The 16,547-nt window shown below is 42.2% G+C and overlaps 1 protein-coding gene across 5 annotated transcripts in view; it reads right to left on the reverse strand.

Moving 5' to 3' along the window:
- Positions 1 to 655: 655 nt before the first annotated feature.
- The window catches only part of MAPK10 (mitogen-activated protein kinase 10), a 338,818-nt gene continuing 322,926 nt past the window's right edge, over positions 656 to 16,547 (reverse strand). For 4 of the 5 annotated variants that reach the window (XM_030190605.1, XM_030190604.1, XM_030190606.1 and 1 more), the window contains 3 exons: positions 15,563 to 15,626; positions 12,787 to 12,864; positions 656 to 1,232 (listed from right to left, as the gene is read on the reverse strand). In XM_030190605.1, coding sequence (XP_030046465.1) covers positions 1,090 to 1,232; positions 12,787 to 12,864; positions 15,563 to 15,626 — 285 coding nt within the window. In that variant the 3' untranslated portion in view covers positions 656 to 1,089. Of the gene's footprint in view, positions 1,238 to 12,786; positions 12,865 to 15,562; positions 15,627 to 16,547 lie in introns of all 5 variants that reach the window. The other variant, XM_030190607.1, reaches the window with a different exon arrangement.

Consider the following 16,547-nt stretch of genomic DNA (forward strand, 5'->3'; position numbering starts at 1 on the left):
TCTCTCTCTGGGTCTCCTCCCACACACACATACTCATTAACGGGAAACCACAGATGGAACCATGCCTCTCAAAGACCTACAGTCACTGCAACACTCCTCCTGCTACAGTTCCTTACTACAAATGAGAGAACAGAAATAGAAGTTGCAGAAATAAAACCACATTTTGCTCCTTCTCTGATCCTGCCCAGAAAAAAAAAAAACAGAATAAAATGACAGGTGTGCTTCATTTTAATTGGATTTTAAATCAGCATGCCTGTTCTGTATGAGAAATATGCAATAAATATATTAATTAATAAATTAATTAAATAAATAACCTAAGGAGCCACGGTACATTTTTTCCTCTCAGGATTCATTTCCATTTTTTATGCAAATGACTTTTTTTGTGATTAGCGTTAATCCAGGTACTACATTTTCAAGGGCCTGATTGAGCTGATGCTTGTTCTCCTTTTAAAAAGGTTCCTATAGGAATTGAGACCTTGATAAATTAATGAAGTCAACCATTTATACACTGGTTTTATATTACAGATGTGTCAATGTCATTCACATAAAACAGGTTCTTTATAACTATGTACAGTATATACAGCATATACTGTACAGTTTTGCATACTGTAATATACATTTATGTTTGTATATATGTGTGTGTATCTATGTCCAACTAGAGAAAGAAGTAGCTAGACAGATCTATATATATAAAATATATATAGATAGATAAATAGATAAGGAGATAGGATACCATAGCTAATAAATAAAGAGATAGATACACACACACTTGAATGGTTTCTGCGCACCTTGTCATGTCATAATTAAAACAAATGATTGCTGGATTTAACAGCCATGAATTGAAATTCTAAGAAAAGAATTTTCTGTAATTACCACTTTCTTTTTTTGTTTCATGTGCAGCAAGCATCGCTGGATGTAGACCAAAGCAGAGCAACTCTAAGTTAAATATATATTTCAGCTCAGCCGCATTACATAACTCTGAAGGAGAAGCAGGCTGAAAGGGGTTTCATCTTTCTTTGAATTTTTTGTTGTGGTTTGGAAATCACATCATCTTCTGAAGAACGCTGGGTTTCGCAGGCAGGCGGCTAGTCACCTGCAACAACCGAGGGGTCCCGCAGAAGCTTCCAGACTGCTGTCGGTGTCAGATGCCAGGGTCTGATCAGTGGACATGGAGGAGATATCGTTGACTGATGAGGATGGAGGGAGGCTGTCGCTGCTGTTCACTGCTGCACCTGCGCTAAGAAAATGAACATCAATGTGATTAAATCTAAGAACCCCTTCATACAGGTAGCCAAAGAGTTTTCACAGGGATCATGTCCACACCACAGCTATCAGCATTTAATTCTAGAGCAATTTGAAGGTGTACTTCTGGCCTTGGGGAAAACTCACTGTGATTTGATAAAGCAGAGTGTAATTCATACACTGGTGTTCCTTGTATTCATACCTAGGAGGAATTTCAGACATGTCCTGTCAGAAAGGATATTCTGAATTTCATTCAAATCTCTGTCCAGCTCCACACCTCACTGCTTACATTTTGCCATAACTCCAGGCAATTAATACATGAATCAGAATGAGAGGAAGCAGACACCAGTCACAGTGTAGTCTGCAAATCATCAGAAACTCCCTTGGGTTGGGTTCGAAACAAAATAGCACAAAACTCAGCTCTTCAATGGACCATGCAATATTCAGAGAGGCCCATAACATCCACGGGCATTCACTTCTATCTATATATTCCAGAGAAATTAAGATTAAAGCAACAGGGGTTATTTTAGAAACCTTGCATGGCTTTTACACATGTAAACAGAAACCCTGATACATTTTAGAAAGCAGCTATTTACATGTGTAGATCTGCAGGATGTGCAGTTCTGAAACGAATGCTGTCAAGCGTGTGCACTACGCATACATAGGGGTAGGTTCAAGAAAGAATGCCGAACTTTAAATGCAGTAAGTGTGAATTCTATAACGGCAGTTCCACATGAAACTGTTACTATACAATACTAGCGAAATAACTTTAGGTGTCAGTGCTTACACCATGTCAAAGGCTGGTGTGACTGGTCATGCCTAACCCCTAGTATTCTATAAACCTGCACGTCTAACTCCTAGGCATGCCCCTGACTCACCCATGCCTCTCTGTTGCCACGCCCCCTAGAAGTTGAACATGACGGAAATTGAGTGTACAACTTCTAGAATAGTGACTAAGGGCAGTTGTGCACACAACTACTAATGAATCTTAGTAACTTTACTATTAAGAACAAAACCTATTCCCTTGAGTCATCAATAAAAATTTTGGGAATCACAATAGATCGTTTCCTCACCCTTGAAAACCAAGTCTCTAAGTTGACCTCGAGTGTCTTTCACTCACTTTGGAATCTAAAGAGATTGAGGCCATTTTTCTCAAAATATGTCTTTCGTACTTTGGTTCAATCCCTTGTCCTCACCAAATTCGACTATTGCAATTCCATCTATGCTGGACTTAAAGGTGGTCTTCTCAAAAAATTACAAACAGCTCAAAATACTGCTGCTCGTCTTATATGTAGATCTCCTCGCTTCACCAAATCCACTCCTCATTTATATGAGCTACATTGGTTACCAATAAGAGATAGAATATCTTTCAAATTATGCGTTTTCATTCACCAAATTCTGTTTGGTAAAGCTTCATCATATATGAATAAACTTATTGAAATACCCCCTCATAATGCTGTTTCATCATCTAGAGAATATCTTGTCTTACATTTCCCTATCTGTAAGAATGTGATATATATAAAACAATTCACTCTGCTAATTTCTCCTATCAAGGAACCAAAATTTAGAATTCTCTTCCTAAATCAATCAAGTTAGCAGTTGATTACCTAACTTTTAGAAGTCTTCTAAAAACACATTTCTTCAGTCTGGCTATTCTGAATACGAAGAACTCTATCTGAATTTTACCCACACCCTTTTCTTAATCTTGTTTCCCATCTAGTCCTGCCTAATTATGCTCTCACCTATCCACACTTATTTATTTGTCCTTGAGATAGTCTAAATCCCTGGTTACTTATTACGCATGTATTAATTTGCTTCTTGAACTTACTGTTGTCACGGTTGTGGCCGTGCCCTTATGTCCAGACCTACTGTTTCTCTGTATCTATTTTATTTGCTGCATTTGTATCCCACATTTTCCCACCTATTTGCAGGCTCAATGTGGCTTACAATGTTCCTTTGTGGTATCCGCCACTCTGGAGTAAAAAGGTACAGTTGTTATTACATAGAGAGCATGGTTTACATAATAGATTATGTGACTAACATAATGAATCGTCATTACAGAGTAAAAGAGGCGATTGGTATTGCCTAATGAATATTGATGATCTGATCTAGCTCTGTGACCTCTCCAATCTGCCTTTTTTCCTGTTGTTGTTCTTTCTGTTAGCCAAGGCTTGCTTTGGTGTCCCTGAAGCCAAGCCTCGCTTTGGTCTACCTGCTTCATTTCCTACTTGTGACATCATCAACCTATGCCTTTATAAGTACCCAGGGAGCTTTCCTGCGTGGCCTTTGCAACAGGTCTATTTTTCCCTTTTCTTGTTGTACTGTTGTTTGATTCTGAGGAACTGGTCTTCTTGTTAAGCTGTGCTTCTGGGCACAGCCCTGAACCATGTGTGTGTGGTTTTGGTTTGAATCTGTATGGATTACTTTTTGTTAGGTTTGCTCTCAAGCAAAGCCCTCTTCTGTTTCCCTGTGTGTGTGTGTGTGTGTGGTTCTGGTTTGAACCTGTATGAATTACTTGCCTGTTAGCTTTGCTTCTAAGCAAAGCCCTGTTCTGTTTTTCTGTGTGTATAGTTCTGGTTTGAACCTGAATGGATTACTTCCTTGTTTTCTAGGCTCTCCAGCATAAGCCTGTTCTGTTTCCTTGTGTGGTTTCTCTTATTACCTTTCACTGTTCAGAGAGGCGGTGGTTGCCAGCCCAGCTGCTTTCCTTGATTACTTTGCTTCCCCAGCCCAGCTGCTTTCCTTCATTACTTTGCTTCTGTGCAGCTGTGTGTACTCTGTCTGCTCTGTCTTTGCCTGCCTTCCCTTTCCCTACCTGGCTGTGGGTGCTGGATGAGTTCTGGTAAGAACATTGTTTGTTTTTCCCATTGTTTGCTTTAAACTTTTGACTGTAGTGTAAGCCCTGCTTCTTTCTGACTTATGTATTAGAAGCAGCCCTTCCTTTTAGCCTGCTTTAACTCTCTGTCTGCTGTGTTTGTCTCCTGATTCTTGTGAGCATTGCTCCTTATCTGATTTGTGTATGTAAAGGCAGCTTTCCCTGTTTGCTTGCTTTTCCCCTTTTCTCTAGTGTTTGTTATTTGTGGCACAGCCTTGTGTATTCTTATAAGTGGCTTCCCTTTATCCTTGAGTGCTGTGTGGCATAGCCTTGTGCATTCTTATGAGTGGCTTCCCTTTACCCTTGAGTGCTGTGTGGCCAGCCTTGTGTATTCTTATGAGTGGATTCTCCTTACCCTTGAGTGCTGTGTAGCCAGCCTTGTGTATTCTTATGAGTGGTTTCCCTTTACCTTTGAGTGCTGTGTGGCCAGCCGTGTGTATTCTTATGAGTGGATTCCCTTTACCCTTGAGTGCTGTGTGGCCAGCCTTGTGTATTCCTATGTGTGGCTTCCCTTTTTCCTTGAGTGCCTGGTGGTACATCCTTGAGTATTCCTTTGAGTGGCTTCCCTTCCCTGAGTGCTGTATGGTACAGCTTAGAGTGTTTCTTCATGAGTGGCTTCCCTTATCCTTGAGTGCCGTGTGGCACAGCCTTGTGTATTCCTATGAGTGGCTTCCCTTTTTCCTTGAGTGCCTGGTGGCACACCCTTGAGTATTCATTTGAGTGTCTTCCCTCTTCCCTGAGTGCTGTATGGTACAGCTTAGAGTGTTCCTTCATGAGTGGCTTCCCTTTTTCCTTGTGGCACACCCTTGAGTATTCATTGCTTAGAGTGTTCCTTCATGAGTGGCTTCCTTTATCCTTGAGTGCTATGTGGCATAGCCGTGAGTGTTCCTTTACTATGGCCGTGTGGCCTTGTCTTGAGTTTTCCCTGTGTGGTTTCTGTTTGAGTCCTCTCTGTGAGGTTTCTGTTTTGAGTTTGAGTGGGTTGCTCTTCTGCTTAGCTGTGACTACTAGCGCAGCCCTGAGCGGTCTCTCTGTGTGGCATGAGTGGGCTGTTCTTTCCTTTAGCCGTGTCTACTAGCACAGCCCTAAGCGTCCTCTCTGTTTGATTTCTGTTTGTGTTTGAGTGGGTTGCTCTTCTGTTTAGCTGTGACTACTAGCGCCGCCCTGAGTGGCACGAGTGGGCTGTTCTTCCGTTTAGCTGTGTCTACTAGCACAGCCCTGAGCATCCTCTCTGTTTGGTTTCGTTTGAGTGGGTGGTTCTTCTGTTAGCTGTGACTAATAGCTCAGCCTTGAGCTGCTTCTCTGTGTGGCACGAGTAGACAGCTCTTCCATTTAGCTGGGACTACTAGCTCAGCCCTGAGCTACCTCTCTGTGTGATTTCTGTTTTACTTGGTTAGGACTATTCATTTATAGCTGTGATTTAAAACACAGCCCTGCGCTGCCTCCTTGTGTGGTTTTCTTATCTTTTATTTCTGGTTTCTACCATGTGAGTCTAAGTGGGGTTGTCCTTTCCCCTTTAGTTCCTTTGTGCCTGTGTGTAGGGTCTTTTGACCCCTTGTTTGTGGCTATTTAGTGCAGTGTGTGTGTACTGCTTGAGTAGTACTTGCTCAAGAGATTCCATTCTGATCCTTTTCCCTTCCCTCTGGTATGAGTGGGTTCTAGTTCGGCCTTGCGGTCCATATGCTTGGACTCTGTTATGGGTGGGTTCCAGTTCGGCCTTGTGGCCCATATGAGTGTCCTTCCTTTGTTCCTGGTTCCTGCTTTTGTTAAGTTCCGTTCCCTGCTTTTGCTTTAGCCAGGCTCTGTTTTCACCTTGTCTTGAGTATGCTCTGTCTGTTTGCCATGTCTGATATCTTGTTTGTATTCAGTGCCTGGTTTGCCTCTGCTCTGTGCCTCCTCAGAGGACTTGTCTGCTGCAGCCTGGCTGCAGCCCAAGGGCTCACCATCCCGGGTTCCGCGACAATTGTAATTTGTGTTATATTCTGTACATTATTATGTTTTATTCACTGTATTGTTTTGATTGTAAGCCACGTTGAGTCTATTTCAGGCTAATGTGAGGTATAAATGTCATGAATAAATAAATAATTGATGCCAATTACCACCAATTAACAGCCAATTATTAAAGTTTCAGGCACAACTGAATTTATTGCGCATACAAATTTGTTAAGTGTATAGTTAGGCGCCAGGTTTTTTTAGAATTAAGGGGACAGTGCACACATGTGCAAGCCATCATGCATGTGTGAACTATCAAGAACAGATGCACACATTATCGGAAACGAATACACACTCTAAGAAGAATGAGCACTATTATCTGTGCACAACTTTTGCTGCATTCCCTAGTTTTTAAGGGGGCTGTTGGGGGGGGGGGGGATGTTTTGGGCAGACTAGGAAAGCATGTGCGTATTTCTGGTTTTACAACACGGACATATGTATACTTTTAAAAATCTAGATGACTTCATTTATACCTGCTGCAACGGCTCATTTGGACTTCTGGTTTGAACCTGATTGAAGGAGCAATTGTCCTCACCTGTCTGGTATTTACAACTACCTCAGTTTTTCCAAAACGATGTCTCCATCCCACTCCCCACCCCCATTCATTTTCTTAATTGACTCTTCCTAGACTTCTACTTTTGTGAAATCCAAAAGGCTGACACTACACCTACATGTGTAAGTATCAGCGTTTATACACTGACAACCCTGATAGGCAGATGATCAAAAGCCCCACGCTGTTCCAAACAGCGCTCTAAAAATAGCGCTGGAACAGCATGGGGCTTTTCCAGACCTATGATCTGAGATAATCGCATGCAAATTTAAGCACGCAATTCTCTCTGATCATGGAAGGTCCCTTATATGGTGTGAAGCCTCGCCCAGCACATCCCAGGATGCACTGGGCAGGGCTGTATGCTGCCATTTTGCAGGCGGCGCCGATGGAAGAGGAGGGTGGCCATCTTCCTCCTCCAACCTAAGGTTGGGGGGTGGTGAAGGGCCACTATACCACCAGGTGGGTGGGTGGGGAGAGGATTGGCCAGTCCCACTGGGCCACCAGAGACATCACAGGAAAACTGGGGGGGGGGGGGGGGGGTTATGGGGCTGGAGACCCACTAAGAAGCTCCTAGGTATAAAATGGGCTGTTTAGCATTTAGCACATGCTAATGCCGGTAGTGTACGCTAAGCTTTAGTAAAAGGGCCTCTTTATTGTTGTATTTATCTACCTCTGATGCCGCTCCTAAATGGAGCAAAACAATGGCTATGTTGGGTTTTTGATCTATTTATGTGTGTTCTAGTCAATACAATAACATATTATATATTAGTTGGACTTCGATCTGCTGTTGTATTTGGTATTTTTTCTACACAGTCATGTAATAGTTTCACACTCTGGTTTTGCCTATTAAATATCTCCATTTGTGTCTGTTGTGTCCATAGGTCTGGATGGTTCAGTGGTGGTTAGTGCAGGACCCAATTCACGTGGTGGATGGGATATCTGGGACTGTGGTGAGTGCTGGGGTGATAAAGGTGCAACGGTCAGCCCTTATGTGGCCTATAAGGAGTGGGCCCCTTTATCACATCTCCTCACGTTCTACTGTTGAAAGATATGGCTGCTGCTTGACAAATTGCAGCCCCACTCTGCACCCTGGGAAAATTGGCGCTATGTGTGCTATAGGGGTTATGCACCACATAATACATCAGTCTCTGAACCTGGGTGATTGGGTATTAGCTGTGCAATAGCTGTGAAATACTACCATCATATAGTTAATGAGGTTGGCTTTCTCATCCCTCTCCCTATGCATAGTGTCATGTGAATTTGGGCAGAGATGAGCTCCATAAAATTGTATCTTATGGGGACTGAGTGGCCACTTTAGAGAGGTCGGGTATACAGAACATTAGGCTTGGTTCAGGTCTCCTGGGTCTTTCTCCATCATTATAGATTTGGAGTAGGGGCTATGTGCTAGTGTGAGTACATGTGGACATGTCAGAGGGAGTAGAGAAACATGCCTCTAGGTACATTTTTAGCCACCTATGGTAGTATTCTATAAAGAAAAGTAAATGCCTCCATTTCTTTCTAGAATAGGCTTCAAAATCTAAATCTAGATGCCTTCCTTAGAATTATCCTCTATGTGCTGGTGTGGGTAGAGAAAATTTTAGGCAGCACTATATGTATAGAGCACTGACTATTGGCATTAAGAGGACTTATGTATTTAGTGGGTGCCAGTAAATGCATAACTCCTTTTCAATATTAACCCATTATTGTTTAGTACTTGTAAGCTTGCTGTACTAAATGTATTGTATTGTGGAATTATCCAAAACTGAACTCAGCTGTAAAAAAAAAAAAAATCCTGATGCAGTGTACCTCTCATAAATGTCCAGTCCTTGTCAACGTATTTCAAAAGATGAATAAATAGCCGGTATTGTGAACAACCACCCTGAGGTGAACAGGATGCTGTGAGTAGAGCTTCTCATTGCTATAGAAATTATTACATTATCTTTGGGCTATACTTTCATCACTCATAAAATCTGAGCTTATAAAGACAGGGCTGGTCCTAGGGTCTCTGGCGCCCCCCTGCAGATGATGAGTTGGCACCCGCGCCCCCCCCCCCCCCCCCACCAGCATCTCCTTTCTCTCTTCTCCCATCCGGCCCTCTCCAGCGATTCTCCTTCGCCCGAATCGCCCCCATCCCCCGCCACCCTTGGTGCTTTAAATCTTTAATTTACCTCCGTTCCAGCAGCCGCGTCATTTGAAAGCCTTGCCCCGTCTCTAGCCTTCTCTCCCTTCGTGAGTTCGTTTTGCAGTCCCGCCCTCGAAGGAAATGACATCAGAAGGCGGGACTGCGGAACGAACTCACGAAGGGAGGGAAGGCTAGAGACGGGGCAGGGCTTTCAAATGATGCGGCTGCTGGAATAGAGGTAAATTAAAAGATTTAAAGCACCAAGGGCGGCGCGGTATGGCGGCGCAGCACCGCAGCAGCACCCTTGAAGGCAGGCGCCCCCCCTGCGGTGCTTACCCCGCTTACCGGGTTTGACCGGCCCTGCATAAAGACAAACTCTCATCCAATATAATGCCCAAACTATGGGCATGGCACCCCCTTTACATTTCAATAGACTATCTCTAATAATTAGAGTGACCATGAGTTCTCTCAGGTCTACTGCACTACGACAGATCAGTTTTTCTTGGGTTAGGACAGAGCCGATTCAATTCCAAGCATCCTGCTACTGCTTCTAAACATTCTTCTTCTTTTTTTTTACTGCTACTAATTGATCAGCCCCTACTGTAATTTGCATCAGGATATCATCTGCAAAAAAAGTAGCATGACACACCATATCCCAATATATTGGTAACCAATGGACTCAAATATATGTTGAACAATGGAGAGAACACTATCGAGCCTTGAGGAAGATTACATGATAATAGAAAATCCTCAGACCTGCATAAGTGTCTAAATGTTGACATTTATACCTGCTCTGAAGCACATGAAAGGGTCAGATGAAAACTCTTTTGCACCTAGGGATTGCAGATGTGATGGGGCAGGGAAGGAACTGTGCTACCACTCTGGCATTAAAAACTACCTCGAAAAACCTTAAATTTTCTCTTAGTAGCTTCATTTCTCAATGGAATGTCCAGCTATTTAAAATCTAGCATTTACACATTTACACAAGTATGTTGCAAAATTGGCACTTGTACATTCAAACCTTATACAATGGTGCACATGTTTTGAATTTGTTCCTTTGCAGAATAACTGTTCTCCTTGAATATGCTACAAAATACAAGTATTTTTCCCACAGCCTTGGAGGTATTTTAGATAAGACTCTGCATTCTACAAGCGTTTTATAAATACTCTGCCAATGGTGAATTATGCAGACTTGTGGGCTCATTTTCGAAAGAGAAGGACGCCCATCTTTCGACACAAATCGGAAGATGGGCGTCCTTCTCCGAGGGTCGTCCAAATCGATATAATCAAAAGCTGATTTTGGACGTCTCCAACTGCTTTCCGTTGCAGGGACGGCCAAAGTTCAAGGGGGCGTATCGGAGGTGTAGTGAAGGCGGGACTTGGGTGTGCCTAACACAAGGATGTCCTCGACCCATAATGGAAAAAAAAGGGCGTCCCTGATGAGCACTTGGACAACTTTACCTGGTCATGTTTTTCTTACGACCGAGGCACAAAAAGGTGCCCGAAATGACCAGATGACCATATTCCACCGATATTCAGTGCTGGGCCATGTCCAGGCACAAGAACTTATGCGGGCCTGGCCAATATTCGGCCGGGACCCGCACAAGAGTTATGTGGCCTGGCTGAATATTTGGCCAGTATCCACATAATAAAAAAAATGTTCCCAGGTGCCCCCTCCCATCCTCCTACAATGCCCCCTGGTTCTGTCCCCCCTCCCCCAACCCTCTCCAATAAGAAGCCCCCCCCCCCGGGACCCTCCAACCATCCAGGTTGGTCCCCCTTGGCCTACCTGTATCTATGGTGGTCCATTAGTGGTCAATGAGATCATGGTACTACATGTACCATGAGCTGCCGCAAGAGGTGCAGCAGCCATTTTGGAATGGCACCACAAGGGGGTTATACTCCTGCCCTCAACGCCTACTGCTGGACCACCAGTGATACAGGTAGGCCCAGGGGGCCTACCTGGATGGCTGTAGGGGTCGGGGGTGTTCTTGGGGGGCTTCTTATTGGCAAGGGCTGGGGGAGGAGGAGAAAAGGAGTGGGCATTGTTGGGGGGATGAAAGGGGAGTCTGGGTTTAAAAAAAAACGTTATGTGGGTGCCCACAATATTCAGTACTGGCACCCACATAGCTAGGTGGCCATATTGAGGACAGTTTTTGAGCTGTTGTAAATTAAGCCACTAAGCTATGCAGGTGCCGGCACCCGCATAACCTCGGACTCCTCCCCAGTGCTGCCCTTGACCTGCCCACTTTTCATTTGGGTGGCCTGTGGGGATATCCAGTGGCCCTCTCCTGCCTGCTTACATTGTTTTGAATATCGGCCTGTGTATATTTCCAAAAACTTGCTGGTCAAAATTCAAAATGATTGAACCGGCCAGAAACAGTTGCTGACTGGTTAAATCACTTGTTTGCAACTACCCAGTTATTTTCAGTGGCACTTACCTGGTTATCTTCACTGAAAATGACTGTTAGCGCCTAAGTGAAAACTGGGGGCAGAGAGAGCACTTGGTTGCTTAAGTTCCAATATTCAGAACTTAACCGGCCAGGTTTACCACATAAAAGTGACCACTAGATCTGAATATTGACTTAACTGGTTATGTGCTAGCCAGCTCAAAAAACCCCAGGGGGGGGGGGGGGGGTCAATAATCAGCTGCTGGCAGTGAGTGTTTTGCTTACCGCCCTCTGGCATTATTCCCAGATATTCAACTCTATCCGACCCTCCATTTATACCTCATACGATCACAATACAACTTTGTATTTGTGATCCACCAACTGGGCAAACTCCTCTGACGGTACTATATAAGCCACATTGAGCCTGCAAATAGGTGAGAAAATGTGGGGTACAAATGCAACAAATAAATAATAAATTAAAGGTAGCCCAAAGTCTATCAACTGGAATAATATCTGAGTCCATAAAACACCATCAAATTAATGGTAAATAGTATTGACTTTAGATGCAAAATAAGCATCCAATGCCTCAGGAAAAGGTTGGATTATATTAGATGGGAGAGGAAGTGTTAGATTGTAGCTCCAGTTTACAACTGCCCCTTTAACAGACTGATTATCAGTATTATTAGGAGGACGGGTTAGGCAAGGGGTGGAGTCAGTGCCAGAACTTATTAATACAGTATAGTGGTATTATTACGCTGAATAATATGGCTACATCGAAATAGAGGGTGCCAGCACAATTACCACTAAATACATACATTCAGTGCCATCACTTATATGAATAATGGTGCTGAAATATACATATTAAGTGCAGGTGCTGCACTTAAGATGGTGCTCCTGCCGGCTCAATATCAGGTCCAGAGTGTTTTGTGAAAGTGGTTTGCAAATTGCAAATGCGTTGCTAGCAATGAATCATTTCCTGTACGTGGGCAGAATCCTGATCTTCATTCTTCACTGGTGTGGTGTGAAATGACTGCAGCAAAGAATTTCTCTCTAATACTACTAATGAAGCTAATTACGCATTGATTTTCTTTGGGTACAAACCATTCTTCTTGCACTGCCATTGAAATAGTAGAATAATGAATTTTATAACTGAGGAGCTAAAAGATCATTTTCTGTGGTCACTTACAACCTTCATAACTTTCAAGCACTTTTAATATACTATCAACCTCTGGCAGGTTTTAGGAAACCTAAGTGAGAAAGGAACGTTTGAATGTGTTTATTCCACCCCTGAATACATGGGGTGCTCTTTGCAATGTTTAGATGCACCATTTAATTCGAATGCATGGAAATCACTCTCCTGTGGTCAACATGAGCATTATAAAACAGGAAATGAAAAACAGGTCATGGTTTTGTCAGCTGTCTAATGTATTATCAGCCATAGACAAATACAGTGATCTCACTTTGAAAATTAATGACAGCCTCTATAGCTGAGAAGTGAGAGGCTACCACGGTGTATGTCTCTTTATAAAAAACACTCTTCAAAACCATTTATACTGTAATTATGTTCTACTTGTTGACTGTGTGATTACATTTGAAGGCTACTTATTAAAAGTACCTGAAGGTGAAGGCTGTCCTTTCACAACACCGTTTTTAGTTCTTTCTTCAAAGTTCATAACTTCCTTGTAAATCAGTTCTGTGAGAGAAAAATAATTAGTAGACAGAGATCTCGTTTAAAACCTTTGATTGTCAGCCATGTGCTTTGATAAATTAGTGCTTATATATTCAAAATGAGAAGGAATTATCCTCTGCCTTACATCCAGACTATACTGACCATGAACTCTCCATCATCACTTCTGGCTTTATTTTTAATTTGCTTTTCATCAAATCTGTTGCCTACTTTTTTCATAACCCACAGTGGAGAACAATTAATTAAATGTTAACAGCCAAGATGAAAAAAATGCAATAAATACAGAATAAAAACGGTTCCATACAAACAGTTAACATTTATCATCACATGGCAAATAAAAGATTAGTAATCCAGAAGTAAAAGTCAGATAGAGAGCCTACACATTGCAAGCTGAAATGGAGAGATTTTGTCTTCAGTTGCAACACCAACTGCCACATAGAGGTCAATATTAAAAAGGATTAAACTGGGCAGGACAAGCTCTAGCCCAGTTAAATCCCACTGAGTGGGTTGGCCCCCGCTATGCCACAGCACTTAACCAATATTCAGTCCGCTAACTAGCTAAGTATATGTGGCGAGTTAACCAAGCACTGGTCTGAATATTGGCTGGTGCTCAGTTAACTTACAGGTTAGCGGACATACCCAGATATTCAATGCCAGGAGCCTGCTGAATATATGTTTGGGAGGTTAAGTGTAGAAGTTAGGACAAACAGAAGAAGATTGCTCATGATACCAAGACAAAAGAGTAGAATGCAGGTTGACCTGGAGACAGTGGTTAAAGGAGAGAGGATGGTGCCACCTCATGGAGAATGGAGTACAGTACTAAGCACCAAGGCAGAGCAAGCAGAGGGAGGAGGACAACATAAGAGAATAGTAGAGCGAGAGAGAGCAGGTGAGTAATTCATTTAGGGGCCCTTTTACGAAAAACTACCACTAGCCCAACGTAATTTCTAGTGTGGCGTTAAACTGGTGGTAATCAGACAGCACCAGCAATGCCAAGTGTCAACAAGACAAGTGGGATGCCTGAGCTTTAAAAACTTACCCTTACCTGATCTTTCTTGCTTAGCAAGTGCAACTGCTGTTCAGAGCATACAGAGCTCCAGCTGCAGTGAGGACCATGCAATCAAAGTTAGCTGAATACTTCCACCTGGGGAATCCAAGACTAAAGCTAGAAACGTTCAATTTGAGTTCCATGGAGGTAGACCAATCTACAATTTTCTTAATGCATATATGACAGTAGATGAAATGGAGTCAGCACCCTGCCTAACTGGAATTAAAAGAAAATATCATCCGCTTAAGACATTAATCATTCGTTAGGCTCCAGAGAAATCTGTCCCAAAATACTTATGTAAAGATTATATAGTAGAAGGGAGATAGGAGAACTGTGGGGCACACCGCTTAGTGGAGTCCAAGGAGTTGAAAAATTACTATCCTTCAAAATGAAATATTGTCTATTTGATAAAAATGACTTGAACCAAAGAAACACAGAGTCCACCAAACCACAGCCAGATAATAGCTTTAGTAATATTTTATGATCAACTGTGTCAAAGGCAACAGATGTCAAACTACAGCAACACCATCTCACCGCCTGATACGGAACCTGTCTGACCTCAGTGTTGTGGTGAGATCCATGAAATAGATTAAGTCTTTCAATATAAATCGAATAACTGAGACCCCACAACAAATTCAACCTGTTTGCTAAGAAATGGAATATTAGAAAGAAGCCTAAAGTTAGAGGCCTGAAATAAATCACCTGTTTAGGAATTAGAGTCTTTCCATTATTCCCCATATCATGGGTAAACTAACCAGAAGCCAGAGTAGTGTTAACAAAAAAAGCTAGACAATTAAATAACTCAGGAAAAAGGTCTTTCAACTGAAAAGAAGGTATTCTATCTAGAGGTCAACTAGAACGAGACAATCTGTTTATCAATGAAAGCAAAGTAGATGTAGAAACACAATTAAAGGTAGCCCAGAATCTATCAACTAGAATAATATATGAGTCCATAAAACACCATCAAATTAATGGTAAATAGTATTGACTTTAGATACAAAATAAGTGTCCAACACCTCAGGAGAAGGTTGGGTTATATTAGATGAGAGAGGAAGTGTTAGATTGTACTGCAACAGTCCAAATCTCTTCAAGCTCCATTAATGGCCCAGAACAAGTAGTGCCCATCCCCAGAGCCTGATTCATATTACATTTTGGTCACACTGGAACAGTTATTCTGTAACTGAAGTCTACTTTTTTTTTTTGTTACATTTGTATCCTGCACTTTCCCACTCATGGTAGGCTTAATGCGGCTATGGAGAGTTAAGTGACTTGCCCAAAGTCACAAGGAGCTGCCCGTGCCGGGAATCAAACTCAGTTCCTCCAGACCAAAGTCCACCACCCTAACCACTAGGCCACTCCTCCACATCCATGTGTGCTCTTGTTACACATTTATACTCTCTCATCATCCCTTTCTTCATTGGAAACAGCACAAAAGTATTCAATTTGATTCTCCACTGGGATTATTTTAGTATCCCTAGGAAAAAGAAATGTACACCTTCCTTCCCAATCCATCTACTTAGTTCAGAAGGTACAAGGACGAACCACCTGTTGCCAAGTGCATCTAAATCTACTTTTAGTTGACAGATTTTGACACATCCTTTACCAAGATAACAGCGGCACATTTTGGCAAAAAAAAGTGTTCTCGTTATATATTACCCTTCCATTCTTCAATGGTGTGTTCTCTTTCATCCAGCTGTTTATCATAGATCTGTGGAGGAGGCTGTCAAGCACAAAATAAAAAGACATATCTAGGTCAATCAGTCTCTACAGCCAGCATGCTATTTCCAATATCTATAATACGGTTTGCAAGATACACATTTTATTCATAACTTACTGAAGATTTTGAGAATAATTTTACCACAGGGCACCTAAAACTGTTAATGATGCACATAATTTATGTTTATTTTTAAATGCAACGTAGGTGCTTATATACCTGTACTCAGAATGCACATGAAATTTACGACAGCTCTAAGACAGGCATAAATGTGTTCATGAACTATGGAGATAATTCTACAAGTGGTTGCTTCCTTTTATTTATTTATTTATTTATTTATTTGTACATTTATACCCCACGTTTTTCCCACAGTTTTGCAGGCTCAAAGTGGCTTACAATGCACTGATAGGCTATTGCCTAGGCTATTTGGGCATACTACTGCCATGCAGATTACGTTATAGAGTACTAGCATAACTAAGTGTCAGCATCCTTACATTTAGGCACCCACAGTTATACCAGTAACAGATCTGATGTAACTTTGGATGCCCAAATGCAACACAGGTACCTGTAACTTACTGCACTGTTTCCCAACTTCTTCAAGCTACCTAACCCCTAGGTTGAAAAAATTTCAAACAAGTCCCCCTAAGCTCTGATCAGCTCTGGCAGATGTGCATTCCAAAAAAAATGACGTATTCTAATCACAAACTAGAAAATAAAATTACTTTTTCTACCTTTGATATCTGGTCATTTTATTTCTCTAATCATGTTGGCCATAGAATCTGGTTTCTATTTTCCTCTGCCTTCTCTTAACTCTCTTGCCAGGATCTCCTCTGTGACACAGTCTCACTCTTCCCCTGTAATGTAGTCCTCAACCCTGTGACACTCTCGCTCTCTCTCCCCGTTGTGACAAACACTGTCTCTCTCCCC

The sequence above is a fragment of the Microcaecilia unicolor genome, chromosome 2, assembly GCF_901765095.1.
Source record: "Microcaecilia unicolor chromosome 2, aMicUni1.1, whole genome shotgun sequence".
Classification (NCBI taxonomy): domain Eukaryota; kingdom Metazoa; phylum Chordata; class Amphibia; order Gymnophiona; family Siphonopidae; genus Microcaecilia; species Microcaecilia unicolor.